At 41.3% G+C, this 16,324-nt stretch overlaps 1 protein-coding gene and 1 long non-coding RNA gene across 8 annotated transcripts in view; one reads left to right on the top strand and one right to left on the bottom strand.

Moving 5' to 3' along the window:
- LOC137230971 (uncharacterized) overlaps positions 1 to 16,324 on the top strand; it is a 91,463-nt gene that overhangs the window by 72,769 nt on the left and 2,370 nt on the right. The window contains exon 4 of one of the 2 annotated variants that reach the window (XR_010946321.1): positions 14,510 to 14,605. This is a non-coding gene — a long non-coding RNA (uncharacterized lncRNA). Of the gene's footprint in view, positions 1 to 14,509; positions 14,974 to 16,324 lie in introns of those variants that run through there. The other variant, XR_010946320.1, reaches the window with a different exon arrangement.
- Positions 10,504 to 16,324, bottom strand: part of LOC137230970 (tubulin-specific chaperone cofactor E-like protein) — a 162,234-nt gene continuing 156,413 nt past the window's right edge. For 4 of the 6 annotated variants that reach the window (XM_067751355.1, XM_067751349.1, XM_067751350.1 and 1 more), the window contains 4 exons: positions 14,500 to 14,662; positions 13,317 to 13,404; positions 12,893 to 13,009; positions 10,504 to 11,293 (listed from right to left, as the gene is read on the bottom strand). In XM_067751355.1, coding sequence (XP_067607456.1) covers positions 11,193 to 11,293; positions 12,893 to 13,009; positions 13,317 to 13,404; positions 14,500 to 14,662 — 469 coding nt within the window. In that variant the 3' untranslated portion in view covers positions 10,504 to 11,192. Of the gene's footprint in view, positions 11,294 to 12,890; positions 13,080 to 13,316; positions 13,405 to 14,499; positions 14,663 to 16,324 lie in introns of those variants that run through there. The other 2 variants (XR_010946319.1, XM_067751353.1) reach the window with 2 other exon arrangements.

Below are 16,324 nucleotides of genomic sequence, written 5' to 3'. Positions count from 1 at the left end.
AAACAAAACAGGTTTTAAAGTAATTCATGGTATACTCTCTCACTGACACTGAAAAGCAGTGTTTTACTACAAGAAGAAATGTATTCTTATACCTTTTTAATGATTTGTAATGTCAATAAGGAAAGAGAAATAGTAAAAGGCAGTTTAATTGGCATTCTTAGAAACACGGTCCTCTGCTAACTTCTCTTCCATACAGTACAGTGACAAAGATGGCATTGAGATAATGAAGATTGAAAAAAAAAAAGCCTGCTGTATACTTATTATATACAGAGCCCCATGCTAAGTGGTAGATTTGTCATTTCACTAAGTACTTCGAAAAAGCATAGAGAATAAGTAGTGTTATTCCTATTTTATAGACTTGGTAGGTTCTCAGAAAGATTAAGTAACTTGCCTGATATCTTCGTACACTCAACACGATTGGCCACTGTATCCTGCTTGAAATACTCTCTTTCCTTCGTATCAGTCACACTTTCCTCTTGAGTTTTGCTTGGCTTTTCCTGGCTATTCCTCAGTTTCCTTTGGTCACTCCTCCCTCTCTTCCTAACCTCTAAATTTTGATCCTGCAGATTCTCAGGCCCCCTGAAAGTGGGGCCCCTTCCCTCTCTAATTCTGTCCTCTGCTTAAATGCCATCTAAATGTATAGGATTCCTATATATGGCTTATCACCACCCCAGACTAGTCTGACAAGCTCCTGTCATGTATCTTCCTGCCTACTTGACACCTCTGCTTGGATCTCTTACAGGCATTGCGTGCTCAACATGTACCAAACTGAACAGTTGATTTTCTCCCTGACACTATTTCTCACTCTTTTTCTGTCTCAGTAAATGACATCATCATCCATCCTGCTGTACAGATCAGAAACCGTTTTGATTTCTATCTTTCCCCTATCTGCAAATCCCACGTATGACTTAGTCTCACAGCTTCTTCCTTCAAAATATAGCTCGAAGTCATCTATTTCTTCCTAAGTCCCTGGGCTTTTGCCAACCGCCCAGCCCTGTACAAGAGTCACTTGTTTTTCCTGCTTCCTCTCTTTCTCTCTACAAATCCATTCTCCATATAGCGTTTAGAGTTATTTTTTCATGGAAGTTGGTAGGAATAAATAGGCAGGGCACAGAGGGTTTTCAGGGCAATGAAAGTATTCTGTATGATACTATAATGGTGGGTACATGTCATCATACTTTTGCCAAAACCCACAGGGCGTACCTCACCAAGAGTGAGCCCTAGTGTGAACTATGGGCTCCGGATGATGATGTGTCAATGCAGGTTCATTGATTGTAACGAATGCATGGCTCGGTGTAAGATGTGGACGGTGGGGGAGGCTATGCATGTGTGTGGGCAGGGGATATTCGGGAAATCTGTGTAGCTTCTGCTCCATTTTGCTGTGAACCAAAAACTGCTCTAAAAGATAAAGTATTTCTTGAAAAGTAAATTGGATGATACCACTCTCCTACTAACAATCTTTTAGTGGCTTACAATTGCCCTTGACTTAGAATTCAGATTTTTTATGGCTGAAAAGGCCCCTGCCTACCTCTCCAGCCATAGCGTGTGGCAACCCACAACAGCTCTCCTCTTCCCTGCAAATGCCATTCTCAAGCCTCAGGGCCTTGCCCTTGCTCTGGCCTCTGTCTGAACCCCCTCCTTCATGCTTGCTTGGTTCCTTCTTTTCCCTTAAATCTCAGCTGAAATGATACCACGCAGAAGGCCTACTTGACCACTGCATCTAAATGAATTTTCTGCCCCCATTTCCCCCCATAGCATCCTGTTTGCTTTCTCATAGGACTTTTCTCCTTTGGAAATTACATCTTTATCAGTTTTCATTTACTGCTGTAGACCAATACGTGGTACAAGGGAAGCAATCAATAAACATTTAGAAAATGAATGAATGAATGAATGAAATGTGTCTGGCTAGTAAGTGGTGAAGCTAGGACTCAAACCCAGAATCTGTCTGACTCCAGAATCTGTGTTCTGAACTCTTATGCTAGGAGTAAAATCAATTCGTGTTCGGTGGAATTTTAGAGTAAAATTAATTTTAGCATAAAAATCTAAAATTCTTTTAAAATGTGATAATCCACATGGTACCCCTCCAAGGACAACAGAGTACTTGAGTGAAGTCTCTCTTAGTGATGCTGGATAACGTAAAGTGTCCAGCAGTATACAGTATGACAGTCTGGATAACCTGTCATATTTGGCATTTTATTTACTAAGATGCCCACACAAGATCCCTTGCAATATTCTTTCAACTTTGTCAAATATTCTGGGAAATCCAATAAAATGACTTTGGGGAAGTTACTTAACTTCTTTAGACCAGCATCTATAAAATAGGAAAATAATGATTTCTTAGGATTATTTAGGAGGAATAAAGAAAATAGATGAAAAGTCCTCACCACAGGGTTGGTATACGGTAATAAAATAATAACTGTGGTTCTTTAAAAAAAAGTCTTAATTCTTCGGTTGATTTAAAAACTCTAATCTTCAGGGTTAAGTGAACAGGGCTCCTTTTAAAACTATTTCTCAATTCTGACATGATTTGGATGAGCTGGATTGACATGCCAAGTCATCAAAGACTAATGATAGCTGGAAAAAATAAGCAGGAGAGTTGCCTCTTCAGGGGGACCCGAGAAATCCACAGGCAGCTTCTAAATCTCGATGAACTGACTTCTAAATTTCCATTGAGTTTACACTTTATTGCAAAGGACAGCTACAGTCCTGATTTGAAGTCAGTGCCATTCTTGGAATTTGTGTCTGGTTCATGAGCTTACATTTCCGACAAAGCTTTGAGGAATATACAAGAAAAAGGGAGCAACATATATGTTTTTCCAAATTACTTTTTTTTTTTTTTTTCTTGTGGCACGCGGGCCTCTCTCTCACCGCTGCGGCCTCTCACCGCTGCGGCCTCTCACCGCTGCGGGCGCACAGGCTCCAGACGCGCAGGCTCAGCGGCCATGGCCCCACGGGCCCACGGGCCCAGCCGCTCCGCGGCATGTGGGATCCTCCCGGACCGGGGCAAGAACCCGCGTCCCCTGCATCGGCAGGCGGACTCTCAACCACTGCGCCACCAGGAAAGCCCTGCCTCAGGGGACTTTGCTTTCCAGTATTTGCCAAGTGCTCTATTTCACATGGTGTAATGAGAGTCTTGGGTCCCTTTTTTTTTTTGAGATCAGTTTGAGAGGACCATATTTCTTTGATAAGAAAAAAACCTCAGAATTTCTTTTCTGTCTCTCAGGTTTTGGATGTTATCGTGACAAAACTAGACAAGCTGGCAGAGGGAGCCATGGAAATTTTTGAGAATCTGAAAACGTAACATGGAGTTGAATGGATTTTGAACAATAGATTCCTCACCTAACTCAGGAGAAATTAAATAGAACTTTTGCTAAATATTTCACATTTTAGAGAAGAAAAACTCAGAGCTAAATACTACAAATTTTAAGACTCATCATAATGAGAGTCTTTTGTTACAACTCATCCTGGAGTCTTACATTTACACACACACACACACACACACACACACACACCTGTAGAAATAAATGGAACTTCAGCTGTCCTTGATGACTGGGACTTAGGCAAAAGAGAATGGCCAAGCAAACAGTTTTACAACATCCTAGGGGGAAATTATTGGTATTTCTTATGTATCTTATGAACTGGACTTAATATTTATTTACTTGTTGTGCAACGTAATCAGTTTAGTGTTGTTTTAAAATAGGCATTTGTTCAGAAGGTAATTGTATCAAGACACTTTGTTCTTTCCTTTGCATGGCTTAGTGTCTAGAAGGAATATTTTATTAGATTCAGACTTTCTTCCCGAGGGTAAAATCCAGTCTCTACATTTCATTTCTTGGATCTGGATCCCATTAGATTTTTACTCACTGAATTAAAGCTGAGGGAGTCACGGGTCTCCTTCTTAGAGTGTTTCCAAACATCTCAGAAAGAGAATTAAGATAATTTTCCCCCACCTTTTAACGAAATCTGCTTAGGAGTTTTAGCAAGAGAGAACTTTCCTTTTCTTGTCATTTTTGGAAGGGGAAGTTAGTTACCTTTGATGGCACCTGGTCAACCTGGCTCTCTCGAGGACCCATGAGAAGTAAGGGCCAACCCCGGTCCATCTGCGTTCTCTCTACTATCGTCAGCTGCACTTTCTTACATGTTGGAGTGAAATCTTCTTGTCCTACCTTCACAAAACTGAAAGGTTATACCACTCATTTTTCCAACCTATGTACATTTACGTTCTTCTGGTGAGAAGGAAAAACCCAGAATAGGATTGGAATAAATAATGTAGGAATTTGTGAAAATGCTTGCATTTTCAGTTGTTCATAAAAATAAAGCTGCCATAGGCGCATGCATTGTCAGTGATCACTTCATGTTTTGGAAGTGGCATTTAAAGAACCCACTTCTAAGATTAGACCAAAAGATGAGGCATTGTGTTGTTTCTGTAATATTCAGGCACCTCAGGATGACGCTTTTTGGTAGAAGACTTAGAAATACACCCATACATTCCACAACATTTTATTATGGAAAATTTCAACCATCATCCAATTTTAAGTTCTGTAGTTTCAAGCTGCCAACACAGTATGGAAAACTCAAAGGGAGAGGAAATATAAAAGAGTTCATACTGCTGTAGCTGTGAGGTCTCCTGGCTTCTAGGAGTCACGGGTACCTCTTTGGGGGTCTACCCAGGAAAGCTGACTTTTGATGAATTTGTGTTTTTAGAGTATAATACCTGGGAACACAACAATGTCCTCATTTGTTGTGACTGTTGTAAACTGCTCTTCCTAAACTTAAAAGTGTTTAGAGTTGTATGTGCAGATGCGTTTCCCTAGGATTTAGGCAACCTGTGCTTTCAGGGCAATTTGCTTAAATAGTGTGCATTTAAACTAATTGCAGTCATTCGCTAAATTGTTCACTATGGTCCAAGGTGGTGGTGGGTTTTTAAGGTAAATGTGGTAAGATTTCTCTCCCTCTGTTGACTTAGTTCTTGATTTCCACTTAAACTTAACTAGTGAAAGTAATTGTTTATGAAAAGGGCCAAAAGGGCAAAAGTACAACTAATAAATGTTAACACATGGGAGATGTGAATACAATCTACAGGGGCCAAGCATCTCTAGACTCTGCTAATCTGGAATTAATATTTAGAATATTTCCACTCCTGTCTTGGAGGTTCAAAGTAAGCATTTAGAATCTGTGGCTTTTTTAGAGCAAAAAAAAAAAAAAAAAAAAAATGTGTTCTGTGCTATCCACAGTTCTCACTTTATGCCTTTAATATTCTGCTACAACACCTAGACACTTTCACATTTTATGTTCATTTATCATTCATCATTTTCCCTTGTCGAATTAGTTTGCCAAATTGCTTTCTGATCAGGACTCTTCAAGAGAGCAGAGTTCCTCTTTGGCAGGGACGCAGGTACTTCTTAACAGCATTTTGCAGTCATGAATTCAGAGACTCATGGAGAACATCATTGAATGTACACTTGTAACTCCTTGATTTGAATGATCCATGTAGATATTTAAACTACATTCAAGGACTAGGACGGCTGGTTGCATTGAGAATGTTTGTGGCAGGTAAGAGGAAAGTACAGGAGCCACGCATTTTTGTCTTTGATTAACATATAATTAACTTAAGAGCATATTTCTATGTGAATAGAGTGTTTAAATCAGAAAACTTTTGTGAGTTCTAGATAGATCCAATGCAAAGATTTTCAAGACCTAAAGTACAATAATTAAAAATGTTATCCTTTTCAGTAAAATCAAATATTTTTGCCCAACTAAAAATAGGGTAATATCAGTGGATTATTGTACCCTAAACTATTCCCCAAAGAAATTCAGGAGTTAGTGGGGGAAATCAAGAATGGTATGTCATGGTTTGTTCTTAAAAGGCACAAAAGGCTGAAAAGACTGCTATCATTCTCATATGTCTCATTAGAAGCTGGAAATTACTCAAGAAACCTATAAGCACAAGCACACATATATGAGTGGGTTTGCATTTTTCCTTAGCTAGTACTTTAAGCCATTGTAACTTCAACCTAACGCTTTCCCTCTGATTTCTCTGTCAAAATGCAGCATGATTTAGGATTGAATAATAGTAAATACGGGTGGGAAAGCACTTGTTATGAAAGATGCTCCATGAGCATAAGGTATTGTTATTTCATCTGATGAGAGAATGTCTAAGTTTCAAAACTATTTCATCATCAATATTTTATGCTAATGAATGAAACAGCAGCTAAGCCAGAGGCCACATGCAAACAGAAACACACTGCAAAATATACAAAGAACATTCTTCCTCTATTTGTTTCCTTAGCAAATAGAATTTGATTACCGAGTTCTTCATGGAGCGATGAGTCTTTGTGTTTTATTTCTGACTATGGACAGAGATCTGTCCCTCTGCCACGGAGATGTTGTCTTATATGAGAGTCATATTTCAGCAAACATAATTAAACCATCACAAACAGAGTCTTCCATTAGTCAGACCAGAGTTATGGTGGTTGTGCTTTAGATTCATAAGAAAGTATTTCACGTTCTGCTGGGGGAAAAGAAAGACCGCTAAATATTTCATGGCTTTTCTTGATCACATTGTTTATTCTCAGCATTTTAAAGAGATACTTAATTTTTCTCGACAGCTATTTTTGTCAACACGTTAGAGAGATAGATATTAAGGGCAAAATTTGCATGGGATACCAAGAGCTGGTATTTTCCTGGAATGATGCTTACTGGGTGTATAAGAATAAATCTCACGCTGTTCTCCAGAAATGTCCTTGGCATATGATGTGTTCTCTAGAGCTATATTCTGGTAATGTTCCACATCTAAGGTTTCGAGGAGGGGGAGAAATCATATTTTGATTGGTGTCGTTCAATATACGTTTGGGTTTCATGCAAAAATAAAATGTGGACACTAGAGGGTGCTGTTTGATTTTCTTTTTCACTGAGTTGTGCTGCGGATTCCCGTGAATCAGGGCCCTGAAAAATACCATCGTGTTCTAACCAGGACCAAATTGCACTGCTCTACAGGATGTAGAAATACCCTGAGTTCAAGGAGAGAGGCTGGAAGGTTCAAAATGGGGTAGATGCTAAATTAATTCAGAATTAGTAAAGAAGTAATTCTTTATTACTTTAAACCTGTATGATTGTCATTTTTTGATAATTACTTAATTTCCTTGGTTGAAAGAAGTTTTATTAGATTTCAAGCTCTCACTAAATGTCAAATGGTTCTAAAAATAGCTAGAATATTAGACAATGTGAAACAATTGGTGCTCTCAAGTTTTGGCACTAGGATTTTGAGCAGAGCGCATACTTACTACTGGTTAAGAAACTAATTATAGAATTCTCAATTGTAAGAAATGCCAGACCCCGAGATGTTTCTTTTTGATATCAGAGAAATACCAAGTTAATAAGATTCCCAGTTTTCACCTTCACTAAATATGTGCTTCCCCCTCACCCCAGACCCCCATCCCCCCGCCCTGCTTCCTTGAAGCAAATCTTTTTGAGTGGCAGGAGAAGGCAGTGTTCTGGAGTTCTCTAAATATATGATATCATATGGTTTATGTTTGTATCGTGTCATTTTCTAACCTAAGAATATTTTTTAAAAAGCTTAAAGTTCTCGTTTTATAGAGAGGAAAGTTAAGGTATTGTGATCTCAAATGATTTATTTCAAGCCGAGAATTAAATTAGTAGGAAGGTCAGGATCATCTCCTAGTTCTTCTGCCTTGCAGACAGTCAGCTAAGGGACCTGTTTGTTTTTGGTTCTGAAGATGTGTTTCTCTTTAATACAGATAGGCATGACTGGCTCAGAGACTACTTGGCAGCTATCACCACAGATTCCCAGTTCTCCTCCCTTCCAGTTTCATGGGAAGTTCACAATTCCCCCTCTCTGAAAGTTAGTTCCAGCCATGTACCTTGCTTCGGCCAGTGGAATGGTAACAGAAGTGTGTGTGTCCCTTCTGGGGTGTGACCCCTAGCTGAGGTGAGCCCCAGAGCCTCATTTTGAGCTGGCAGCATCAAAAGATAATGAAGTGTCAAGAAATAACAAGTGCTGGTGAGGACTTGGGGAAAAGGGAATCCCTTATTGGTGGGAATGTAAATGGGTGCAGCCACTGTGGAGAACAGTATGGCAGTTCCTCCATAAATTAAAAATAGAGCTACCATACAATCCAGCAATTCTGCTTCTGGGCATTTATCCAAAGGAGATGAAAACACTAACTCAAAAAGATACCTGCACCCCCGTGTTCACAGCAGCATTATTTATAATAGCCAAGATACGGAAACAACCTAAGTATCCATCGATGGGTGAATGAATAAAGAAGGTATGGTCTATATATACAATGGAATATTATTGAGCCATAAAAAAGGAAGAAATTCTGCCATTTGCAATAACATGGATGGACCTTGAGGGCATTAAGCTAAATGAAATAAGTCAGACAGGGAAACACACATAGTATGTTCTTACTTATATGGGGGAATCTAAAAACAAAACAAACAAAAAACATAGAATGGATTGGTGGTTGCCAGAGGCATGGTAAAAATGGGTGAAGAGGGTCAAAAGATACAAACTTCCAGTTATAAAATAGATACATCCTCGGGATGTAATGTGCAGCATGGTGAGTATAGCTAATAATACCGTATTGCATATTTGAAAGCTGCTAAGAGAGTAGATCTTAAAAGTTCTCATCACAGGAGAAAAGATTGTAACTGTGTATGGTGATGGATGTTAACTAGACTTTTGTGATGATCACTTCCTAGTGTGTATATATATATCGAATCATTATGTCATATTCCTGAAACTGATGTAATGCTATACGTCAATTATATCTCAATAATAATGTGATTCAGGGCTTCCCTGGTGGCGCAGTGGTTGAGAGTCCGCCTGCCGATGCAGGGGACACGGGTTCATGCCCCGGTCCAGGAGGATCCCACATGCCGCGGAGCGGCTGGGCCCGTGAGCCATGGCCGCTGAGCCTGCGCGTCTGGAGCCTGTGCTCCGCAACGGGAGAGGCCACAACAGTGAGAGGCCCGCGTACCGCAAAAAAAAAAAAAAATAATAATAATAATAATAATGTGATTCTGACACAGGAACAGACAAATAAGCCAATGGAAGAGAATCCAGAGCTCACAAACAGAACCACAGAGGTTGAAACTTGATATATGATAAAGGCGGTACTGAAGTCTCATGGGGAAAGGATAAATTGTTCAATAAATTCTGTTGAGAGAAAAGAAAGATAATAAAGTCTCATCAACCTCCCTCCCAGGATGGAAGTAAGGATCAGAGCCCCCTGATATGAGAAAGAGAGAAATCTTTGTTGTTTAAGCCACTGAGATTCTGGGGTGTTCTAATATGGCTCTACACCTAGCTTATCCTGATGACAGACAAAGGTGTCAACCAAGTGAGAAAACCAAAGGCCAAGAATTAAAGTGTGGTAAGAAAGGATTTAATTAAAAATCTAAAAAACAATTATAGTGTTTAACTTAGAAATTTCTAGTGACTTTGTTATGAAAATCAATAAAGAGAAGTTATTAAATATGAAAACATTTCCTCCTTGTATGTCTTCAGTTAAAATTCATCTAAGGAAATCAAGTAAAAAAAATAAATGAGATGTTACTGTGTTCAACTCAGAATCTGATTGTGAAAACCTAAACCTTAGACTATGGAAATGAGAATGGAGCTCTGAATCTGCTGATCTTGAAGTGGGGGAAAGTCTGGAGTTGAGGATTTTCACGTGAAAAAAAACATGTGCATGACATCAATTTCCATCATGGTGAGGAAGAGATACTGTGTCTCTCCTAGAACAGATGGTTTGATTCCTTAATCCATCTCAATATTCAGCATTTTCCCAAAAGATCCTAAGATGCTTAAGTTGAAGCAGATGCATATTTTTCTCCATCAGTACTGGTTGTCCTCTTGGCCGCATAGCATCTATGACTGTCAAGCTAGAGCTTGTGGACCCTCCCCGGGGCTGGGAGAGCAAAGCCGCTCAGTGCAGACTCAGTCTATACCCCGCTTCTTCAGCCCAGTGACAGTGTGATGCCGGGCCTTTTATACGTCAGACAACAGGAATCGTACCCACAACCCACGGTCAAGGACGCTAGGATTTCTGCTCAGCGTTTCTGCCCAGAGTTCCCAGAGAAAGAAAAAAATGCCATCAGCTTAAATCCAAAACAACTTCAAAATACACTTGAAGTGGCATTTACTTTGTTTTTAACCTTAAAAAGAGAGGCACCCCAGGGATATATTTCCCAGGCCCTCTATTATGTAGTTAATTATAGTAAATGTGGGGTTTTTGTGCCACATGCGAAAGAGGACGCTGCCTGCTTCTCTTCCACATGGCACCTCACTGAACACCCAGCTAACGCTCTGTCAGGACAAACAGCCACATAACAAAACGCATTAAAGTGCTGGCCAGCAGGGCCTACCTGCTCCAATTGCTGCTGCTGGCTTTTTGTTTTTTTTTGTTTTTTTTAAATCAGAGGATGCTATTTAGTGTGCAAAGCTTAACATCGATAAGTATGATTCCAGCCACGGAGTAATGAGAATAATTGAACACAAAGTTTATTTAAGCATAAAACACGTTAAAAATGATTTGGTTGATTTGTGAGAGAGAAGAGTTTGGGTCTGAAGAGACGGATGGGGTGTTGGGGTTCCCCAGGTCTGCAAACAATACATGCGGTGGCCACGTGGCCCGGCAGGGCTGGAGGACACAGCGGCGGGTGTGGGGAGGGGAGCAACCCAGGCGCATCAAGGTCAGATGCTTCCAAACATTGGAGAGATTCCTTAGGGGGAGTCAAACCTTCCAATCACCGCTTCTCAATATTCGATATCGTTCCAACAGGCCCTTTCTCTATAAAAACTATGATACAAAAACAGCACTGGTGGGATAGATTTCTCTGGTCAGATTTCCGACAGACTTGTCTAACCAGAATTTTTTCCTTTACCGGTTTTTCATGCGAACCAACGTTTCTAGTGACAACTAATTGGAAATTTTAGGCAAGATATATGTTTTCCACAACTGGCTTTTAGAAGCCCAGTTGCATACCTTGAAAGAGGAGCATGGCATTTCCCTCTTTTCTGGAACCCTGACCGTTTGGGGCAGGTGGCATCACTTTGAGACAGTGGGCAATCTCAAATAGGTTTTGACTTAAGGGCACACACCTTTTATCCTACAGGGAGTTGAAGTAAGTAAATTACAGTACTTTATATAGCAACCTTGAGTTAATTATGAGGTCATGCCTGATGTATAGACAAAATGCCATAATGAAATCTGGGTCATGATGAGAAGCAGCGTCCAAACTTGAAGTTCAATGGAAGAATTAGAGGCTGTGAACAGAGAGAGACATAGTAAGTCCTATGAAAAAAAATATACCTGTTTGACATGGATCAGACATCTTTGTGGCATTCCAATAAAGGAACCTACTTTCTTCATTGCCAAGAACCCACTTTCTCCAAATGGCCTGGACTCAGGCAGCATGGAAGCGAAATTAACCCAACCTTTAGGAGAGTCCTGCTAACTTAGAGGGTACCAGGGACACCTGGCAGCCAAGGCTATTGCAGGAAACCTTGTTTGTTGGATCACACACCCCAGTCCCAGCTCAACCCAGGTAGACATGGGGCCAGATCTAAGGCCAATATTTGGTACTTAAATGGCTGGATAACTTCCTTCTTTAAATATCACCTTCATCTATACAAGCAGCTCATGCAGCACAATATCAAAAAAACAAACAACCCAATCCAAAAATGGGCAGAAGACCTAAATAGACATTTCTCCAAAGAAGATATACAGATTGCCAACAAACACATGAAAGGATGCACTAAATCTTTAGAGAAATGCAAATCAAAACTACAATGACTACACACCAGTCAGAATGGCCATCATCAAAAAATCTACAAACAGTAAATGCTGGAGAGGGTGTGGAGAAAAGGGAACCCTCTTGCACTGTTAGTGGGAATGTAAATTGATACAGCCACTATTGAGAACAGTGTGGAGGTTCCTTAAAAAACTAAAAATAGAACTACCATACGACCCAGCAATCCCGCTACTGGGCATATACCCTGAGAAAACCATAATTCAAAAAGAGACATGTACCACAATGTTCATTGCAGCTCTATTTACAATAGCCAGGACATGGAAGCAACCTAAGTGTCCATCAACAGATGAATGGATAAAGAAGATGTGGCACATATATACAATGGAATATTACTCAGCCATAAAAAGAAACGAAACTGAGTCATTTGTAGTGAGGTGGATGGACCTAGAGTCTGTCATACAGAGTGAAGTAAGTCAGAAAGAGAAAAACAAATACCATATGCTAACACATATATATGGAATCTAAATTTTAAAAAATGGTTTTGAAGAACCTAGGGGCAGGACAGGAATAAAGACACAGATGTAGAGAATGGACTTGAGGACACGGGGAGGGGGAAGGGTAAGCTGGGACAAAGTGAGAGAGTAACACTGACACGTACACACTACCAAATATAACATAGATAGCTAGTGGGAAGCAGCCGCATAGCACAGGGAGATCAGCTCGGTGCTTTGCGACCACCTAGAGCTGTGGGAGGGTGGGAGGGAGATGCAAGAGGAAAGGCATATGGGGATATACATATGCATATAGCTGATTCACTTTGTTATACAGCAGAAACTAACACAACATTGTAAAGCAATTATACTCCAATAAAGATATTGAAAAAAATCACTTTTATCTTTTAGATAAAAGAGCAGGGACCAAAAGGTTTAAAAAAAAAAACCAAAATGATGCTAGAATTCCTTGGGCGTTTTCCTCATCTCTCCTTCTTACTTTCTGTAAGTCTCATAGATCAGTTGCTGACCGAGTGGGCCTCACATAGGACTGTCTCCTTCTCAGGGTCAAGAACTTCCTATGTCCCCAGCTGCCGGCCCTGAACGGGAGTCGTGCTCACCTCTGCAGCTCTTGCCGTCCTCCTGCAGGGTCCCCGTCACGCAGCTGCACAGAGGCCCGTCCACCCGGCTCGTGCAGATCTGCTCACACCCTCCGTTGTCCTCACACCAGTCCAGCCCTGAAAAAGAGCCGCTGGACAAGTTACCTGCAGACAGTCCAGCTCTTCAACTCGTATCTAAGGGCAAGGCCTTAAAGAGAGGAGTGGAAGGAAAAAATCCCGGTACTGTCATGAGTTTTTAATAGTCCGTGAAAAGATTTCATTATGGAAGCGGGCAGGCTTCTCAAACTGGGGTCCCCAAACTGGCGTCCTCAAGCTCCTTGTTCACCAGATTCACATAGTAGGCAAAACACACCCCAGACTTAGCCCGAGCCTTCAAATCCCACTGTTTTAATCATTTATAGTGTGTTTTAGGGAACATACATACTTTTTCTCCTAATAGGTCCCACTGAAATGATCTGTTCTTTAGGTTCCTTGGTGTAATCTGTGGCAATCCTGGAATTTTGAGGGCAAGTCTGAAAGACAAAACACCGGAGGGAAAATTTCACACAATTAAGCTGATAACTTATTCTTCACCACGTTTCCACCTCCAAAAGAGGCAGTGGCTCAGCCTGGAGCACTACTGCAGCTCAGATTAATTAGAATCAATCCATTCTTGATCATTGAGCCCACTGGGACTCGGGGCTTTATGTTGAACAGAATTAAATATATTCTCCACGCTAGAATTAGATTCAAAGAGGCTCCCTTCCCAGGGAGGAGGATCCTGTATCAGATCAGACAATAATGTATGCAGCAGCATCTGTAAGTAGCTCTGACCATAATTCACATCTCGATTCGGCCAACATGGGGCGAGCATAAAGCTGCAATGTTAAAGGTTAGGGACCAGGTACTAGTGCAGTAAAATCTTAGGGACGTAGCCTGGCGTGGTGGGGATGTAAGCCTGGCGTGGACCAGATGATTGGTTTGTCACCTCATCCCGCCAGCCCCTCCAGAGCCTCAGGCCTGGGTGTGGATTTGGACGATCTGTGGGATAATCCCTGAGCCCGGGAGTTTGCTTCTGTGGTGGAGGGGAGCTTGGCCCCATCGCTCACCTCAGATGCAGGGGGCCTGGCTCTTTGAGACTCTGGCATATTGGTTCTCAGACAGGGCTCATTTTGTCCCCCGAGGGACACTGGGCAAAGTCGGGAGGCATTTTGGGTGTTGCAAGTGGGGAGGAGGTGATACTGGGGTCTACTGGGTAGAGGCCAGGGATGCTGCTAAACAGCCTGCAGAGCACAGGGCAGCCCTACAACAAAGAATCATTCGGTCCAAAACGTCTGTAGTGCTGAGGTTTGAGAAACCCTGGTCTAGTGTCATGCCGACAACAGACTGACCTTGCTAAGTCAGATAGAAGGAGTAAATGGTCATCATTCTACCCTGCTCTCTTATTGTTCCAGATGACTGCCACTCCTAGGCATCTGAAGGTGGTTCCAATTCAGCCACTGCCAGGAGCAGTGAGTCCTAAAGAACTCTGAAGAGCCACCGCCGTCGGGATTCGTGACGCCCCACGTGGGGAAAACTGGGACTGAGAGAAATAAAGGTAAGCACTGAATTTTCACGCTCTCACTTACTATTTTACAGGAGTACTTTTCTGAATCACAGAGGGACACTGCGCAGTGAAGATGGACTTCATCGTAATCCCCAATGAACTTAAAGACGGTGACGTGGAAGCGACAGGTGAGCGAGACACCGTTTTCCTCGATGCCAATGGTGTTGTCTTTAATGTTCTGACACCTATTCGGAAAAAAGGGACTCTCTGCTTCACACTTTCACGTTTCATACAAAAACCATCATGAACGGTAAAAATGCCTTTGCGTTTGAAGGTGACCTCTGGGTGTGGGTCTGTCATTTACTACGACTCCCTTATAGTTTCAGTTTGTTGGAAAAGCATCAAATAGCACCTCAAATTAGGATCTTAACTACAGCTAAAACCAAAATGACCACGGGCCTGCACTCAATTTCCCTACCCGCCCGTTTCTCATTCCTCCCCCTCACAATGCTGTGTTTTACTGATATCAGTTTAATAAACACAAGATGAGTCCTTACATCTTCTGTACTTTCTTCAGTTAATTATCAGTTTTGGCAGGGGCCCCTTTTTCCAGCTCTATTGGGAAGTCTGTTTTCACTTGTGGGAGCTGGAGAAGACAGACCAGCAGTCAAAGATGAGCTGAACGATTGTTCTGATGTAGGATCACTCCCTTCCCCTCTCCTTGTGGTCCTGAGCCAACAGGCAGGGACACAGGTATCTCGCCTCCACCTGTTAGAGTTTCTTAAATGGACCACAGTCTCTTATGCCCCAGGGTCTTTCATGTGCTGTTGCCCCCACCTGGAAGCCTCCCTGCACTCCTTCCCCTGCTAACTAACCCTGCTCTTTCTCCAGTGCCCATCTGTGGCTCCCCCTCCTATATACACATGCCCTGACCAGGCAGGAACAGGTGGCTTTGCCTGGATTTGCCGACAACACCCTGCTGAGCCCCTGGGGTGCAGGAACCAAGGTGTAGTCCTCACTGTGTCTCCAACACACTGGAGGGCACACAGTAAGTATTTAAAAAGATGTGGTACATATATACAATGGAATATTACTCAGCCATTGAAAAGAACGAAATAATGCCACTTGCAGCAACATGGATGGGCCTGGAGATTATCATACTAAGTGAAGTAAGTCAGACAGAGAAAGACAAATATATGATATTCTGCTTATATGCGGAATCTAAAAAAAGTGATACAAATGAACTTATTTATAAAACAGAAATCGACTCACAGACTTAGAGAAAGAACTTATGGTTACCGGGGGGAAGGCTGGGGGCGAGGAATAGATTGGGAGTTTGGAGTTGACATGTACATACTGCTATATTTAAAATAGATAACCAACAAGGACGTACTGTAAAACAATAAAAATGAAAAATAAATTAAAAAGAATACTTAGATGCTCTTTAGTCAAACTCACACAAATATTTGCCTGAGAAGCAATAAAAGCTATGACCCGTCTTTCAGCTCTGAGAGAACGTGTATGTGTATATATAAAGCTGTATTTTTACTTTTGAAACATTACGTACAGTATTAACTCTCAGAACCGTTTTGTTTGAAATATGGTATTAAAATTATACTTAATTTTTAGACCAAAAAAAATCTTTTTTTTAGACTGGATGAATCAGTGACTGAATGAATGAATTGTGCTTCCATGGCCAAGTTTGGCCCACTGCGGCCAAGAAGCTCTTTAAAACGATCTTATTGAGATAAAAAGGGTGACTCTTTTCCGTATGTTTCCTTCCCCTGGCCCCCAGGATTCAGTATCTTCGTGATAAGGAAAATTAAAAATGGAAATTATGCTTCAGCATTCCCACGCCTATTCAGTTTGGTAGTTAGTCCATAAGGCAATAGTTTCCTAAATGCTTT

Source organism: Pseudorca crassidens, chromosome 9 (assembly GCF_039906515.1).
Source record: "Pseudorca crassidens isolate mPseCra1 chromosome 9, mPseCra1.hap1, whole genome shotgun sequence".
NCBI lineage: Eukaryota > Metazoa > Chordata > Mammalia > Artiodactyla > Delphinidae > Pseudorca > Pseudorca crassidens.
Note: the sequence above shows the minus strand (reverse complement) of the source record. Positions and strands in the feature narration are given on the sequence as shown.